This window comes from Rissa tridactyla, chromosome 1 (assembly GCF_028500815.1).
Source record: "Rissa tridactyla isolate bRisTri1 chromosome 1, bRisTri1.patW.cur.20221130, whole genome shotgun sequence".
NCBI lineage: Eukaryota > Metazoa > Chordata > Aves > Charadriiformes > Laridae > Rissa > Rissa tridactyla.
In genome coordinates this window covers 106819537-106837672 of record NC_071466.1, presented here as the reverse complement: position 1 = coordinate 106837672, position 18136 = coordinate 106819537, and the positions used below count along the sequence as shown (strand labels likewise).

Sequence of the window (18136 nt, the reverse complement as noted above, 5' to 3'; positions counted from 1 at the left end):
CAAGCTTTCTGGTAGTGAACAGTGTTTGAAGCATGAGAAAGCTTGGAAGATCCAATTCAGGAAAACATTTATTACCACGTAATGATTAATTTTAATATGACCTAGGTGCCCTTTTCATTAGGGATGGACTTCAACACCAATTTAGTTTTGTACATGGCTACGCAATTGCAGAGCGCTTTGAACGAAGGTTCATGAGAATTTCCACACCACTTCATCAAGGAAGAACCACAATCGTCCTCTCCCATTTTTACAGCCTGCTATGAAACTCAAGGTCTTGAAATTTTGGCTAATTTTGTAAAAAGGCTGCTATGACACTCTTTACCTTCAGTGAAGGAATGCTATAATTACTACAGACCCATAGCTACCTGACAGGTACATAAATCAGTTATTAGCTAAAATTAAATATCAATATATGGCTATAGATGTGTACACATTTATAATTTTTTTAATTATTAACAGTCAGTCACTAACATATTAAAAATTAACAGTCACTCATCTGATTAATGACTGCATTTCCCCTTCAGTTCAAAGCAGGGAGTATTAAAGGAATTTTGTGGGATAAAGTAAGTCCAAAACCAAAAGCCTGTGTTATCTCTGAAAAAGAGCCACTAAATAGAAATTAAAGATGCTCCTCTTCCCTTTCACAACTTTAAGCCTTTTTGTCCATTTCTGTGGTCTCCCCTTCTTCTCACTCCCTTATCATACAATTTGGTTAAATTAATAACATTGTCTCAGAAAAATAATTCTCTATTCATAGCCTCAAAGTTCTGGATTAAAACACAGAAAAATCCTATTTCCGTGTTACGGCATTCCTTTGGGTAAAAATTCTAAATGAAATATAGCTTTTTGTACTAGCATGTGGAAAGTTCCTCTTCAGTAAGAGGATGCCCAACCTAACATCAAGGTAGACAAGGAAACATTAAAAAATGCTTGAGGAAAAAAGTGAATTGAAACTCTATACTGTAATCAAGAACATACCTTGTATGTCATCTCCTGATCTACATAAGGCACTGTGACAAATTCCTGAAGTTTAAATTTAACTCCACATTTAATTCCAAATTAACATATCATTAAGTGCCTCAAAATAGGCCGAAGAGTCTAAATTAAAACAAATAAACAGGCCCCCCAATTGTCACTGACATTTCTGCCAGATGAATCAGCATTCATTATTCCCCCTCAGTCTTGTGTGAAGTAGAAAAAGCCAAGTATATTTCCATCCCGAATAAGTAGGTTACAAGGCTTATAAGTGAAACTGCCCCGCAACAAAGAATTTATATGAAGAAGTGCTATGGAATTTTATGGTCTTATTTTCTGAAAAAAATTATTTACTTTTACTTATTTATAAATTATTTATTGGTCTTATTTACTGATAAAGATGATCATATTCATTTGCCAACCTTATACTACACAGTAAAACTCAAAACTGCAGTAGAACCTGAAACTCTACCACTTTCTAACACCTGAGAAAAGTCAGTTACCCATCATTTTCTATAAAAACTTATGAAGGTCAGAGTACGAATCCCACAATTTCTGATGTGTACTGAACTTGGAGGCGGCTTGGAAATCATTAGATAATCCATAAAAATACAAATCTGAACATTAATTTGTTGCACCTGATTCCCTTGGTCAAAAGAGAGCATTTTTGATTTGACTCAGAATTCACCAAAACTGAACTGTGCATCTGCTCCAGATAAAATATATTTTGCTTATTTATTAACTGCAGTTTCAGTATTTGATAGGCCAAATGTATCCTGGATTTTTTGAGTATTCTAAAGAGATGCATTTATTAAATTTAACAAATATATCCATTAAATGGGATATGGCCTATTCTGATGGCTTCTACACCACCTTTCATATGCATGATCTAATAGCACAAAGCAGAATAGTGAAAGGACTGGAACCCTGCCTAGGTAGCACTATTCAGGAAAATGCATTTTTTTTTCAATTAAATTGGGCATATGAGAATCACACAGCAGGAGAAAGCTGCGCTGATGAAAGATTGCTTCATTTGTAATCCCACGTGCACAGGAACTGACTGTTAGGAGATTACTGAAACATTTCCATCAATCCAGCCGTTCTGTAAGATCACATACCCTCAGTGATTCTCTTCCCTTTTTATCCCAATAGTAAGAGCTTGCCTAGCCAGAATATGTCAGATACTCTTGGCCATAATAAGCACCTGTGAATTTTGCACATCTGCACATCTGAAGAGAAAGTGATGCTTGAGTAAAGCAAAACTTAGTACAGCGTTGGCATCAGAGGCATATTTAGCCCTGCCCATAGTTAAGCGTTTCCATACTTCAGTGTTTGAATTCCCCTGGGTAACAATTCCAGAGATTACTCTGGGAACAACAACTGACACGCTAGCTCTGTAATATATAATATATAAAGCTATAATATATAGCTTGTGCAGACAGTCTGTAACTGGTTCTCACTGGACGCTTCCAATTTGCTGGCACGTAAGAATTATGAGGATTAATTTTCTTCTTTCACAATCTAACACTTCCTATTAGGAATCTGATCTTAGAGTGAATCACACAGAATGGATCCAAACCAAGTAATTGGGAAAAGACAATCCATCCTTCAGCAGCAAGCACGAAGTAGAAGCTGTTGTAGAAGTGCCTGTGCTCCCACGATTTTGGGCTGCTTGAATACTCACACGGACACTGACATCATTAACTTAAGATGATGGGAAGATGACATATTTACGAATTAAATTGCACATCTATTCAGTGCAAAGAATATTTTCAATAACTAAGCATAAAGACATTTCTGTACGTGGGCAGTGTTTCACCAAGCCAGTGCCTCTCCATAGGAATGGAAGCTATGCATTCAGAAAGTCAAGCTCATCTGAGCTAACCTGCTCTCAGATCATATTTGCAAGCTGGACAACTGCAAGATGTTTTCAGACTTCCATCTAATAAAAGAATGACGTCTTAAATTTGGCATATGATGACCTAACTTATGAAAGTATAATGGTAGAAGCAATTATCAGGATGTACAAACGAGAAAGGTCAAAAGAAGCCGTCCTACTTCATAAAACAGTGAAATCGGACTTTAAAAAAATTTTGGTCCCATGACATGCTTTATCTGTATCGTCTCAAAATCGAGTGCTCCAGCTTTTCTTTTCACTTACACTGAAGACACAATAGAGCAGGAAATCAACACAAATAGCTGTTTAGGGACAAATCTGTAACCACGAGGTAATCCTGACCACCTACAATGTGTTTTAAAATCAAACACATCCAGTATACTGATGTAAAATAATACTCACACTCCTATACACTCAACATTTCCATACAACTCTAGCCCCTCTACCAGCAGAAACAATGCTCTCCAAGACAGAATTTCTCAGCCTGTTTTCTCCATGGCACCAGAAAATGACATGTGATGTGACTGGAGAGTTAGAAGAAAATCCTCATCAAATCCACACATTTCCATGTATCCAATAAAACAAGAAAAAATAGGAAAGAATACAAGCAACTGACAATTATTCAAAGTTTGGTGCATGTTTTCTTAATTCTAGGATGAAAATCCATTGTGTACGAGGTCACCTGTAGAATCCTCCAGAAGGGTACTTAAAAAAATGCTTCAGCCTCAACATGCTGCCACTGTGAGCCCAGAGTGGTCTCTTGGTCATAAACTTCCTGTGGTGGGGATGATAACCTGCTATTTAAAGAGAAGTGTCTATGAAAAAATACTTCAGGCTAGAGTAATGGAAAGGATACAGAATAGAGACTTCAAGAAGGACGTACCAATGCAGGACAGAGTGCTCCAGCCATCAGCTCCTGAAGAAAATCAAGGCAATGCCTTTAAACCTCCCCCGCTAAAGGATGAATTATTTAGGATGAAAGATTTAAATACTCACTGAAATAGCAGATGCCCAGAAAATTAAAAAAAAAATTACTTCGTTTATGAGTTTGTAATTATTATCAGAAGTTCCTGGTTTTCAGTTCTAACACTTGCATCACGAGACCAGATTTCCTTAAAGGTGCAAGTGAAACAGAACAGTGTCTTTCAAGCAAGAGGAAAAATATTTTTTTAATAAAATTCCTAAGACCTTTTTATTCTGATGAAATTTCTGAAAAGAAGATGTAAAGCAAGAAGTCACGTATCTTTCCCTGATGAAAAAACCACCCTAATCCAAAGTCATGTGAAGCCATTTATGCTTTTCACAGTATCTGTAAGATCTGGAGGAAGCTGGCTCTTTTACAGACTAAAGTCATGTTCACAATATTTATGAGATTAAAAGAGGGCTTGTGCACACAGAAATCAGGATTCGTATCTTTTCTGAAGAACATTAGTGCCGATGACAAGACACAATAGACCATTTAGCTACAAAAGATGGGGAGGATATAGTATGCTACTAATGAAAGCATTTCAGAACATCAATGTCAGTGAAGTGCATTTATATCTATTTTAATCATCTACTATTCTCTGCCTAATTTTCTATGACAGTTAAATAATCTGGACAGAAAATAAGAGATGCTTAGAAGAGGAAAAAGTTGGATCTATTTCCAGGATTTTTTTCCTTCTCTCCTAAGCTGCAGCAAAGGACATATTTTACTAGCGGACAGAGCTGAGTCCCCAACCTGGAGAAGTAACTGAGGTTTTTCAGCTCTTCCAAGCTCCCAAATGGCGTGCAGAATTTACAAAGCCTCAGCAACACATAACTGTCATTCCAGCTGGCAATTACCTTTGCCTATTAAAATATAACACACTAAGGGGGGACAGTTAGTTATTTCAACGAGAAGTGTAAAGTCCTGCACCTGGAGAAGAACAACGCCATGTACCAATATATGCTGGAGGCTGAGCAGCTGGAAAGCAGCTCAGCAAAAAACAACATTGGGGTTCTGGGGGACATCAAATTGACCATCAGCCAGCAATGTGCCCTTGCTGCAAAGAAGGCTAATGGTCTCCTGGGTTGCATTAGGCAAAGCATTGCCAGCAGGTGAAGGGAGGTGATCCTTCCTCTCTATTCAGCACTGGTGAGGCCACACCTGCAGTGCTGTGTCCAGTTCTGGGCTCCCCAGTAGAAGAGAGACATGGAGCTACTGGACAGACTCCAACGAAAGGCCACAAAGATGATGAAGGGATTGGAGCATCCCTCCTATGAGGAAAGGCTGAGAGAGCTGGGACTGTTCAAACCTGGAGAAGAGAAGGGTCAGGGCACCTTATCAACGTATATAAATACCTGAAGGGAGGCTGCAAAGAAGATGGAGCCAGGCTCTTTCCAGTGGTGCCCAGTGACAGAACCAGAGTCAATGGGCACAAACTGAAACACAGAGGTTCCCTCTGAACATCAAGAAACTCTCTTTTACTGTGAGGGTGATTAACACTGGCAACTGGCTCTGGGTGGCCCTGCTTGAGCAGGTCACCTGTACCAGATGACCAACAGAGGTCCCTTCTAGCCTCAGTCATTCTGTGATTCCACGACATCAGTTGATTCCCCATGTAAACAGAATACATCACCTCGCTCCAACAAATAGCTCAATGGTATCTTATTGAGCTATTTATGGCATTTAAATAATTATGAAAGTATTTTATAGAGGTAAGAAAGTTGCAAAACTGGTGGCTTAGTAAAGATCATAAGCTTGTGATGATTAAAAAAAACAGTTGAAGTGTATGCGTGTGTATGTGTGTGTGTATATATAGACATATATGTATAAATATATAAACACTAGTCAAATGCTTTAAAAGTCAATGTCCTGAGATGGAAGAGGTCTTAATTGCCTATCAGGCAGTCCACTTGGGCCATATCATGTCAGTATTTAAGCATACAAAAGCTATCTAAATGCTGCTGTGTAAAGCTTAACACAGAATTCATTTGCTTTTGAGGGAGAACTCTCTGCTATTTTTAACCACTGACCCAGCAATATATTTTTTTGCGAGAGATCTAACAAATCATCTATTCAACTGAATACTATAGGGCTTCAAGGGAGAAGATTAAAGGTAAATAACCACTTTGCAGAAAATTCAGATTTTTCTTTGGAAAGCTAAGGTTACGGGATATGCACAAATATGTCAAGTCAATTATGGGGAGAAAGCACAGGCACAGTTTATTGCTGGAAGTCACTCCAGGGTACCTGTGCAAATACATATTCTCTGAAGGATGCTTTTGACTGCTTGTTCCAGTTGCATTATCCTTCTGGGAAAAGAAAGCACAGCGGGAGGAACAGTAAGTCTGTATGATACAGCACAGACACACCAAATGGTCTCTTGAAAACCAGAAGGTAGTTTTTACAGTACCTTAGGGTAAGACCTGCACATAATCGTACTACTTCCAGAAAATCTGTTTAAAGTTTACTCAGAAATTTCTCTATGGTGTAGATATACCCATCAAATCTGAACGGAAGAGCTGCTGCCACGGAAAAATGTGCTGGTTTTAAAGAGACAAAGGTGGAAATTCAACACATGGTTTGGCAAAGATGACATTCCCTTGTATCCAAAATTGAAGACGTTTCCTCTCAAGTACTAGCCAAGTGCCTGGGCCAATTTAGAAATGACAATTCCACTGACCTCCAGAAAGGCAGAAAGTATAAAACTTAAGAGGAATTGTCCAGCCTTCCTCAGCTACAGATTTTTAGAACTACTGCAGCTGTACACTGGATTTGTGGCTGTTTATTTTACCCTGGGTAAAAAGTTCAACTCCTTTTGACTCCTTTAAGAAGAGAAAAAGAAATACTAACGGGAAAGTATGGATAACCCAAAACAGAGGAACTGGTTTTCTTCAGAAAGAACATCTCTAGTTTCCCAGTCCTCAGCATACTTCTGTGCACCTCTGCACAGAAAGCGCCTGTATTTAACAAGCAAGTGGGCATTTCCAGGGCCTCTTCTCAAGAATAGTCAAAACCCATGTTTACACTAGCAAGTCATGAAGTAGAACAACACAGTAAATAAGGACGACCGAGACATTTGTTACCAAAATGTACTCCTAAGTGAGCTAAAATCCTGCTGTAGACAGACCCAGGACGATTACATTGACTGGATCAAGCAGGTTTGTCAGCTGGCGCAAAACCCAACTGTCCTGAGGATGAGCACCACCGATGACAATTCCTCACCTTTCTCTATGCCAGTTCACTGAACTTTGCCCCAGTACAGATAAATCCTAGAGTACTTATTCTACTTATCCTAGAGTACCCATGCTTCAACAACCCTGTTTTCCTTCACCAGAAAAAAAAAAATAAATAAGGCACTATAACCACTCTGATACATGATCTCAATTGCATCAAGCAATTGCTACCAGTACTTTTGCCTCTAGTCTAAGAGGAAGACTAGAACTGCATTCCATGAAGCACAGAAGAACTGCCACCTCCATGACCAACAGGCAGTTTCAAGAATTTTCTAGTGTAATGTACCGAAAGTGAGTCATAAACTAATTACTGGCCTTACTTGACACAAACTATACCGTTCTGTACAATCCCATTCCAATACCCTTGGTAACCTTACAACATCCTTTTAACAAGCTATCGACACATTTAATGTATGCCAACTTCTCTTTATTATTCTGAAAGCTCAATATGGCAACCTCACTTCAAATAAAGGTGCAGAAATCCTAGGCATCGTTTCATGATTTTAAATGTTTTTTGAAGGTAGAATTCTTCCCTTCAGCTAAATCTTAAGACAAAGTACAAGGAAGAGTTACAGAAAAGCAAGACACTGAGAAGTCCCACTGCAGTCTGAAAGACATATATTCAAAACACAACATTTTAAGGGAGAGGATGAAGAAAACAACCACAAAAGAGATGGCACCAAACAGGACAGGCACAGAGTTTGCTTTTGCAAAGCCCCCAAGGGTGTGTTTTGGTTTTGCAATATAAATCCCCAAACCACAACGGTTGTCGTTTTGGACTGTCAGCCTGTGGCAAGCAGCTAATGCCCTCAAAACTTCTTAAGGGTACCACAGAATGAATGGAGAACAGCATCCTAATTCAACTCCTGGCAAGAAACGCAGCAAGGCTGTGGATCCATTACACATCAAAATTAGCAGCTAGAAACAGGAAATCAACAATTAAATCTTACAAGTGATGAAAGCTCAGAACCAGCTGAGGTAGCGCTAACTTTGCCCTCTACAGATGCAGACTAACAGGTACAGGGACCTAATGCTTAAAGAGGAAGGGTTAAAAGAAAGCAAGTCTTCAGATGTCTTTAGTCTGCAGCTTGTCCTATATTTACAGCTTTTTCTAAAAATACTTAAAAAAAATCTTCACAGAAAGTTGTGAACCAAACGTCAAGAGGCAAATCTCTCTTGCTCAAGTTTTGTCATGCTAAGCTGGGGCACACAAATACTTGAAGTAGCACATGATCCACAGCACACCGTAAGCATTTGAATGCACGCAGTGATCTGGGGTGCACTTGTCCTCTCTCACAGCTATATAACCTGAGTGTGGCATCCACAACATGCTGCAGAAGAACAAGACAGGCACAGTGGAACAGAATAATAAAATAACAATAGCTCGATTTTATTTGCCAAGGGACAGATTAAATCATATTCTTTTACTGATTGCTCATAACCGAGTGTTTCAGAGCTCAGTTACGATCCTGCTGCGGTAGGCGGTGCTGAATATTTCATCAGTGGTGGGCTAGAAAACATGGAGCTGAGGACATCAGTTTGGAAGCAGAGCAGCAAAGGCGGAATTAAAAATTCAGCTCCCTGCCTGCCCATTTGACTGATGCACAAAGCTCTGACGTAGCTTCTGATTCAGAAGCTGTGCCTGCTGTGCCACTCCCAGCAATAAATTGCCTTTTACGTACATGGATAAGCAGTCTAATCAAATAAGGATTTAAAGCGGGATGCGCTCAAAGGAACTGCCGATTTCTCTTAAAGCCTGCCATTGCGCTCTCTGAGCTTTTGTACATATTAAATAGTATATGAGATTTATCAGAGGGAAAAGGCGAGTACAAATACGAAGGTAACCAAATAATCTGCTCACCTACAGTGTGCAAATAAATACCTCTTCTCAGGTGTTTTTGTGCCACTCTCCTATTCATGGGGCATACTCCTGCCCGTGAGAAAGGCCGCTGAACACCAAGAACTACATCGGTTGCCGAGAGTGACCTGGTTTGTGGCACATTTGCATCGCTGCCCCTTGAGAAATCATTTGCAGCCAGAATGCCAAACGGTCTTCTACGCAAATGACCCGCTTGTGCTTTCCAAGCTTTGTCGTAACAGTCACGGTCAGGCAGACCTCTTTCTGCACCTCTTACACCGATCCTTTTTCCCCCACCCCAACACGAACGAAAACCAGCCAGCAGTATTCTTCCTTACACATCTGGAATTTGCTGCTACAATATGTGCCTGTCACCCTAACGGGGCGTTGGCACTTTACACATTGGTCAAATGCTTAGCAAGAAAATCCTCATTTCATTTAAGTACTGCTTTCTATTCTTTGGAGTGCTACGCGTCTTCCTACGTACCTATATACTCCAATCAAGATATCTTCTGTTTAAGCCAACAGACATCAACTGGTGATGAATACCTGCAGATACAGACTACAACTCTTCTAAATTTTACTTTAACTTCCTGCCACCATCTCTGCTGGAGTTCTGAAAATAACCAGAAATATTAAAAGGCTGCTTTTATTGTAGAAGCTGGATTTCATATTTTTGATTCCGCACCTTGAAATTTGGGCTGTAAAGCCACCTTTTGCGGTAGGAACTTCAAACATATCCTGTATTTTAAAGGAACTTCAAATGTCCAACCACTGGACTGTGATTCATCTGATCGTCAAGCGTTAATTAAAAAAATCTTCAGATTGTTGAAGAAAATGTTCTCTATGCAGCTGCTATGCTCCAGGAATAACTCTAGATTCCATTTCATGTAATTCAAATTCATTGCTCAGCATAAAGACTTCAAAAGTAACAAGTGTGCACCTTATCTTCAGGCACATATATTTTCCAATGACAGGATGCCACCCATTTCTTGTGGATGAATCTTTGGTAGTGGATTGTCAGGAAGACATATGGGAAATTGTAATGTATTTCTAGTTTAGTTTCTCAAAGAATAATTAAATCCCAAGACCTGAGATTCAAATTTGTCAATGGCTAATGGAGAAACTGTGCAAAATAGGGTATAATATTTCTAGCAATGAGAAAATATAGTAAAAAACAGCAACTTATTAGATATTAGAGGAATTAAAACCACTGTACAAATTCACAGGAAACTAGATCTCATTTATTTTGCTGCTCACAGAACTATTTGTTCAATTTAGGGAAAAAACTACCTCTGTCAGAGCTGCGCCTTCTAAAGCAAAGATTATTCATTCCTCAAGGTGAAAACTGTTTGTGAGGACCCCTGCAGTAAAGCGGGGGAACTATAAACCCAAAGTATAACGAACAGAAAAACTGAAATAAAACATTAGCTATCTAACTTGCATCCCAGCCTAAAAGAAGAACTATTTTCAATTACACTTCCTCACACGTAATTTATTTTTCAGAGACTGTGTGTGTGAGATGTTCTTACCTAGGTCATTTTTCAACTTTTTCACTGACTCAGACTTTCTAAGTCAATGGTTCTAACAAAAGGTATTTAATGAAACATTTGTCTTTTTAATGAGAGTTGTAATGTTTCTTGGGAATGTTACAAAGTGCAATTTATTAGTATTTTACTTCTCTACAGATCTGCAGCTGTACTAAGATTTCCTTTTCCATGGGTTTAGGAAGAGTACAGAGACTAAGAAATTCAGTAATTTCAGAACAGAATTTGAAACAGACTGATCAGTGCTTAAAGCTAGAAGGATACTGTCCCCTTTAACAGATGGGAATGACCTCAACAAATTTTCATTAAAACCAATATGTAAAACCAAGTATACAGCCAATGTTATCAACAAGCAGCATGTTGATACTGAAAGAGAAGAGGCTTTCTTCCCATTACTGAAAACTATTTTATCTAGTACAGCCCAGATCCGATAGTGCCTTCTTTAATTTTTGCTGCCTGGTAACTCCCAGTATGAGAACCTATTTTTCATTGCTTTAAGTGTTGCAACGCTTTGAAGAATTTTTAGTATACCCAAAATCAAGGTAGGGAAAAAGTGCTCGAGACTTTGAGAGACTTTTCCTTTGAAATATCTTAGTTTTTCTCATCTTATTGTGAAATAATATCCTACTAATTTCAGGCTCTTTTTTCCCTTAAAAACTAGTATTACATTTGAGATCAAGAGTCAGATTTTTGTAAAACACTTAGCAGTTAAAAGACTTCTGCTCCCATGTCACTTCAAAGCCTCTGAAATTCCCATTCCATTTCAGTACGTAGGGGGGAGAAGAAAATTTAGAAGAATGTCCTCACCACCATGCATTGACACTACCAAGAATAGAAGCAGTTGAAACTTCAAGCAAAAAACTCAAGGGAATGATAGCGATGCAGAAAGAAAACAAACTGAGCATCTCTGAGACTGACGGTATCAACATCTCCTTTGCTACAGAAATGATATGCTTTCAAGTGATCAGTAAGGTAGTTTTTTTTCCCCTCCGAACGACTACCTACAACTGCAGACTGGGGCTGTTGATGGTGCCTTATAATTGTGGAGCACAGAAACACATGGTGAAGGAGAATTACTAATTCAGTTATCTTTTTGTTTCCTCCCAGCCCCTTCCCTAACTTCCTGATCTCATCCCCAGCCCCCTCAAGCTACCTCTCAAGTAGGAGCACATCTCCTTCCTAACCTGTGCATTGCGCAAATGAATCCTCCTGCCTGTGTCCATCCCCTCCCTGTGTCCTAAATGCATCCTAATCCTTACCTCCCTCCCTTGTGTTTTAAAGAAATCAGTGATTTATTCAGTCAGATGAAGCTGGTCATTTGTGAAACTAATCTATTAACTGCCGTTTGGCGGAGTATTACATCTTGCAAAAAAAAAACCAAACCAAAACAAAATACTGTTCCAAAGACAATGACCATCCCATCTCTAGCCCCTGCATTCAAATGTATTATTTCGCTCAAAGAAGCAGATTAGCAACACGATGTCCAGAGCTGCGGCTATATCTGAAATTAATATAGGCTAAGTGAAGTTGCCTTGCTGCAACAGCAGCACACAGCAGTGGGAGTGCTGTGACAGAGATCTCTCGGTTGCAGCCATACCACAGCCAAGAGCAGGAACCTGAACGGGCGGAAATACTGTTCTCCCTCACAGCTCCCTGCTGTGACAGCACTCAAGGAAGATGCAAACATGGGACTGTTGCTACCTGACTAGTCCACAGCCCAGCCCATTTGCCGGAAAACATGGGAGGAGAGGAGATACCCATTTGACCGATTAATCAAGAACTAAATGCATGACTGGTAAGATACTGCCAAATTGCACTTAGCAACTTCCAGTCAATACTTCACACTTTTCTCAGATGCTTGGATCCGCAACTAATTTTTTAGCTGGGGGATTTCCAAAATGTCTACATCTGATAACGTAAATACTTACCATGTAAATTAAATATCCAAACCCAGGAAGGATTTACTAAATCTTATTGTCAGTAGCTGCTTCCATATAGCATGGAGGCTCCAAATGTAAATGAACATATTTCAGGGAAAACATTTACAACAATATGATGATGCCACTGCATGGGTTATACAGGATTTGCCTTCCAAGTATTCATAATAATTGAATTTATAATTTAAGAACACTGGCAAGTTTACTCTTCTTTTTTTCAGCTGGGATAGTATATCAGTAGGAGAAGTAAGATGCTGTATTTTAGCTTTTGGTGGTAATTTCTCATCACAGAAATATTTCCTTTTTTTACATTAATAGTTTGCATACCGACTTCATCCTGGATCTCCTCTGCCACAGCAGGCACATTGTAGAGGAAGGAGAGAGACTGGTTCATACGTTCATATATCACACGTAGATGTGTCATAACCTATGGAAATAAAAGTATTTTAAGGAGGGAAATATTATTATTATATGCTTATTTGACATTATCACAAATTTTACAGGCTATAGAGAGCAAGACAGTTTTCACTTGTGCTTGGTATAAGATTTCAGTATGCTCTATGCACTGAAACTGTCAAATCTATTGCAAAATTCACCTCTCTCCTACAGCTGCTACAAAAATAGTGTTATAGATGCTCTTCCATAGCAACTACCTGAAATTCCATGGGAATGCAGTAATCTGAAGTAGGGGGTTACATTTACTGTGGGGCAGAGCACGTACAGAAGCAGCTATTGTGGCAGAAATCCACAGCCTCATTTACCCTTCGCTAACATTTACCTTTGCCCATACCCATAAGTTTCTACATAACACACAAACAGTGAGGTGCAATGATTGCCGCATCGAAACGTTTTCGCTGTTTGTGGTTTTTTTTTTTTTTTCTTTATCCCAATATTGCAGAAAGAAACAGCTCTGAAAAAAGCTCCAACTTTCTTGGTAAAAACATTTGCAAACATTTTCAGCTGAAAGCAAAAATATTTCCACCCGGAAGCATTACTGCATTGTCTCATGTGATTACAACTCCATTGCCTCAGGTTCCCACACACTGCTCTGGGCTGAGTCACAACATCCCAGGATATATGCCCCCCCAGGGTACTCTCCACAAGTATCGCCTCTCTCCAGTAGAAATGGAAATTGAGGTGGATCTTAGAAAACTGACAGGGCAACTAGGCCTAAAGAGGGAAATGGCCTGCAGAGAGCAATTTCAATGAAAAAAAGGCTATGATTTCTTCAAATTGAAATATAGCATTTATGCTTTTGAACAAAGTATTTTGTATTTTGTTTTCCATTTTCCACTGAAAAAAATTCCCCATCAGATTCTCCAAACTACGTTCCCCCAACTTTCAGACCAATTCAAGAAGCAAAGGTGCTGTAGAAATACTCATTCTCATGACAATACACTAAGCAATTCATTGCACTTCTTGTATCTAAATGCCAGTTTCCATTCTTCACTTGTGCTGCCACACAATCTGTAGCCTGAAAAATTTCACTGGTTTTTGTTATTCAATAATGAAGTGTTTTAGAAACTAAAAACTCATGTTAGATGCAAAAGCACATGCTTTAATGCTTAAGACAAGGGAAAGACAATAGTCACTGCAGTAGACAGCTAGAAGTGTGCATTTCTAACTCTAGCAATTTCAAGACAGCATGATCTCAATGTACAAGTCTGTCTGGAATAGATGTTTGAGAAGTCTAATACGCAAAGTGTGCCATTCAGGGAGTTGTACGGTTTTGATTTGGCTTTTAGCGATGCCACTCAGTTCAAAAACTGCCTGGAACAGAGCTTCCCATTGCATCCTGCAGAGGGAACAGAGGCAGATTCTGGCACACTTTTTTTACAGTTTATCCATTGTGCCTGCAATTTTAATTGCTGTTTTGAAAGCCAGCTATATCTTCAGTGTTTTGTTTTTTTGTTTTTTTTTTTTTTTTTTTTTTTGCTTTCTCACCCTTCAGGATTTAAAATTCAGCAGTTAAAATGCCGTGAACTACAGTGTCTATTTTAAAGGAACACATTAAACTTGAGTGCATCGCTGTAATCACCTTTATAGACACCACAAGTACCTCCGCAATGACTATAGAAAGGGTGGTTGCAGTCAGATGGCTACGCTACTTCTGGTTCTGCCACTTCAGCTGAGGGAAGCATAATGTGTGTGGTTGCTAAATCTATTACTGACATTTCCCCAGAGGTATTATTTACCAAAGCTCTAATAAAGGCTCTGGGCATTAATGCTATGGAGGGCTCCTCAGGAAATGCCCACGACTGACTCACTGTCTGGATAGACAGAAAACCTGTTTTGAAGTTTGTCTAAGAAGACAAATTATACCCGCCCTACTCCTACATCACCTTGCCTTAATCTTCTGCTGGAAAGCAGATTCTTTTTCATTGCATGTAAAGCTGTCCACAGAAGGGAGTCAGGTATTTTTTAAAAAATAGGTTGACAGAAACTTCACAATGGCTATGAACAAACACAACCCCGTTAACCCTCAGTGGAGATTACCTGAGATCTGATTTGGGCAGCTTTCTTTGGGTCTACCATGCGGACATGTTCAAAGTGTTTGAGAGTATGTTGTCTGTCTTTCTGCTCTGCACGCACGTACTTCTTCAACATGTTGAATACATGACGAGGCTACAGGGAAGAAATAGGGAAAAAATCAGTTTAGTTTAGCACAACACATGTTTTAGTTCCTTGCGCTGGAGCTGCATCCCAAACCAACAGAACTTGTCGCCAGCTGGTGCCTGCAGCTATCTTCTGAAGGGAGGTCTGACTCCTTATAAGGAACATCCACTCGCTCAACCCATGCAGCAGGACGCACCATTGAATAGTAGTTGTAGGTAGTAGATACAGTCCCTGGGGAGGGCGTTCAGATTTCCTCCCCAACCATAAGGGGAAATTTGGCTGTTGCATTTCCTTGTCTGACTGCTATACTATTGCCCCAATAAGACAGCAAGTGCCACCTTAGCATGCCAGTTAATGTATGTCCACCACCAATTTCCTTTGGGCTTTGCTTCCACTCTCTCCATCAGACTCTATTTCTCCTCTTCCCCAACTCAGGAAGCCCCAGTGATCCACTCTCACAGTTTTGCAACCTTCACCACCATCAGGCAAATCTCTCCCAGAAGATCCCCTGAAACCTTGGCTCCATTGGGAGCATTTCAAAGATTCTCCATATATGCTCTACTATGCTGAATACTCAACCTGTATCAATATCTGTTAATTACAGTTAAACTTAGCAACAAAAAAGATTACAGTTGCTAAGTTTTATCAACAGTAAACTGAATGCACGTGTTCACATTCAAATCAGAAGGTAACCTGCCCAACAGCTGCAGAGAAGACCATATGAAAGCACTACTCTATCTCAGCCAAGAAATAATCATCAGACTTCACAGCAAAACTTTAAAAAAAAAAAAATATTAAAAAATTCAAGACACTTCTATTTTGTCACTACTGCTATGCCACCAGGGAGAAAGAAAGAGGAAAGGAACCACTGAGCTGAGGTATGGGAAATACACATCCAGAATACACAACTGACTGAAAATCTCTAAGAGGGCCACCTACTTGGTTCTTCTGAAGGTACTCAGGTTGGGTGCCAGATTTTGTAAAAATTTTAGCCTATGTATATATTGTAGGTGATTTTAAGTAGTAAAAACTATTAAATAAATTCCTTAAGGCAAATAATTGAATAATAACAAAAGAAAGGTCAGTAGCTGAAGGGAACGTGAAAATAGACACAGACTGATGGTAGAGCAGTGAAGACTAAGAAATGGCTATTTCTATGTACTTTCCTACACTGTACAATAATACAGTGCCAAAACAGGGAAGTGTTCTCTAGCATTCAGCTAAGACATTAATTTTTAACTGAGTGTTTATGATGGATCCTGGAAATCCACCCCCTGCCCCCCGCCAACTCTGCTTGTGCTGTTGTGCTTGTCCATCCTGCCTGAAGTTGTGCAAAAGCATGAAGCTGACACAGGTGAGAAGAAAGGGAAAGGTGACCGTACTGTGCAGCAGATTAATGAATGAGCAGAAGTGGTGAACAGCTGGTCTGGGCACTGGCAGGGATACAGGGAAGAGGGTGAGGAAGTGACAAAATAAGCGTCAGAGGCTCCGTGCACAGCTTTTCAAAGCGGGAAGAACCGTGGGCAATGTTGAAGCTTTAAGAAGACTTAGATTCACAGACAAATATAGAGCCTAAACTAATTTAACATTTACACAAGAGATAAATACTAAGCGATGAAGCTCAAAGATTTAAGAATCTCTACAGCTTAAGAGAAGCAACAGATTTAAAAATGTCTGAGGAAAGTAAACCAAAGGTTTTGCGAAGATTTGTCAGATAGAAAGAGAGAGATGTGAAGCCATTCCCTGCCAAAGGATTAAACTTTGTGGCCCCAAGACTGAAAATTCATTCATGAAGCAAATAACCTCAAGCCCCAGCAGCCAAGCACCCTGGGATCAAGTTGCAAGAAACTGTGGACAAGTGTTGGAAAGTAAGTAATCCTCACGACATTATGGCAAAACAAACTGAAATGCCAACGGTAAAGCTTTGTAGGAACAAAGGCTAGAAGACCAGAAAGCTTAACAACAAGAAAATTTTGAAGACAGAAAATGTTATTACCTTTCCTGACACTTGATCTTTCCTTGTCCCCAAGACACATCAAGATAGCAGGTTCAGACATATTACAGAGAAATGCGTTAATTTCTGTTTCTTCAAGAGATGAGATATTCCAATGTAAGTGTCATGGCTAACCAGAAGGGTGTATATTTTTTGTTTTCCCTCGGTACGTTTGTATTCACTGCAATATGTTAATGAAACTTCTACATTAAGAGTCACAAGCAGATTTGTTAATAGCATAACAATCTTGAAAATACCTATCAAATACCACTAACAGCAGTAGTCACTTGGCTAAACTGGCCCACCTTTAGTGCCTTTTATAACATTGCTAAATGCCTCAAACTTATCACTATAAAGGAGAAATGGACAGGCATGTCTGGCCAAGAAATCTTTCTGTGATGGCAGCAGAAAACCATAATTCAAGTATAGGACAATGCAGAAAGAATATTAAATGCAAGTTGTTTCCTTACAGGGGCAGCGACTTTGTTTTTTCTCAAGCAAAAATACCAAACATTAGAAACTCATTGTACGTAGGTAGACATAACTGCCTAAAGTCTCAGTCACACTGGACCAGGTCAGACCTCCAACCCTCCCAACAACTTTGCATTGCTACTGCCTCATAGCTTCAGGGTCGTGGCTGATGGCTTAAACTGCCAGAGCTGGTGACAGGCAATGACAGCTCTGCACTGGGCTTTGCATACCTGAGTGTGGTGGTTACCATAAATGAGGATCCAGTTTTATAGCTGAATGTAACTTTAGTAGCCAAAAACCCCTACCATATTACATGATGCATTTTCTCCTCAATGCCTACAACTGTAGACCTACCGCCTGCACAGTTTTAACAAATTTCCGCATCAGCAAAAGTAGCTCGCACCCCAAGTCCCACCTCTGTAACATATTACACACACGTTTTCCTTTAAACGTCATTATGGAGTGAAATAGTTCTGCTTAAAAGTCCCACCCATACAAGCACTTTTTGCAGAGATACTTTCAGCGGGATTCGCCCCCAAATCCCGTACACCGAGCAGTGATATGAACCCTTGTGATGGTAGGGCGGAGGGGCCACAACAAACGGTCAAGCACAGAAGTGAGGGGAGGCTCCACAGGCTGAGG

The 18136-nt window shown here is 39.7% G+C and overlaps 1 protein-coding gene across 4 annotated transcripts in view; it reads right to left on the bottom strand.

Moving 5' to 3' along the window:
- Positions 1 to 18136, bottom strand: part of APP (amyloid beta precursor protein) — a 224378-nt gene that overhangs the window by 36910 nt on the left and 169332 nt on the right. For all 4 annotated transcript variants that reach the window (XM_054183121.1, XM_054183112.1, XM_054183103.1 and 1 more), the window contains 2 exons: positions 14911 to 15039; positions 12742 to 12841 (listed from right to left, as the gene is read on the bottom strand). In XM_054183121.1, the coding sequence (XP_054039096.1) occupies positions 12742 to 12841; positions 14911 to 15039 (229 nt within the window). The remainder of the gene's footprint in view (positions 1 to 12741; positions 12842 to 14910; positions 15040 to 18136) is intronic.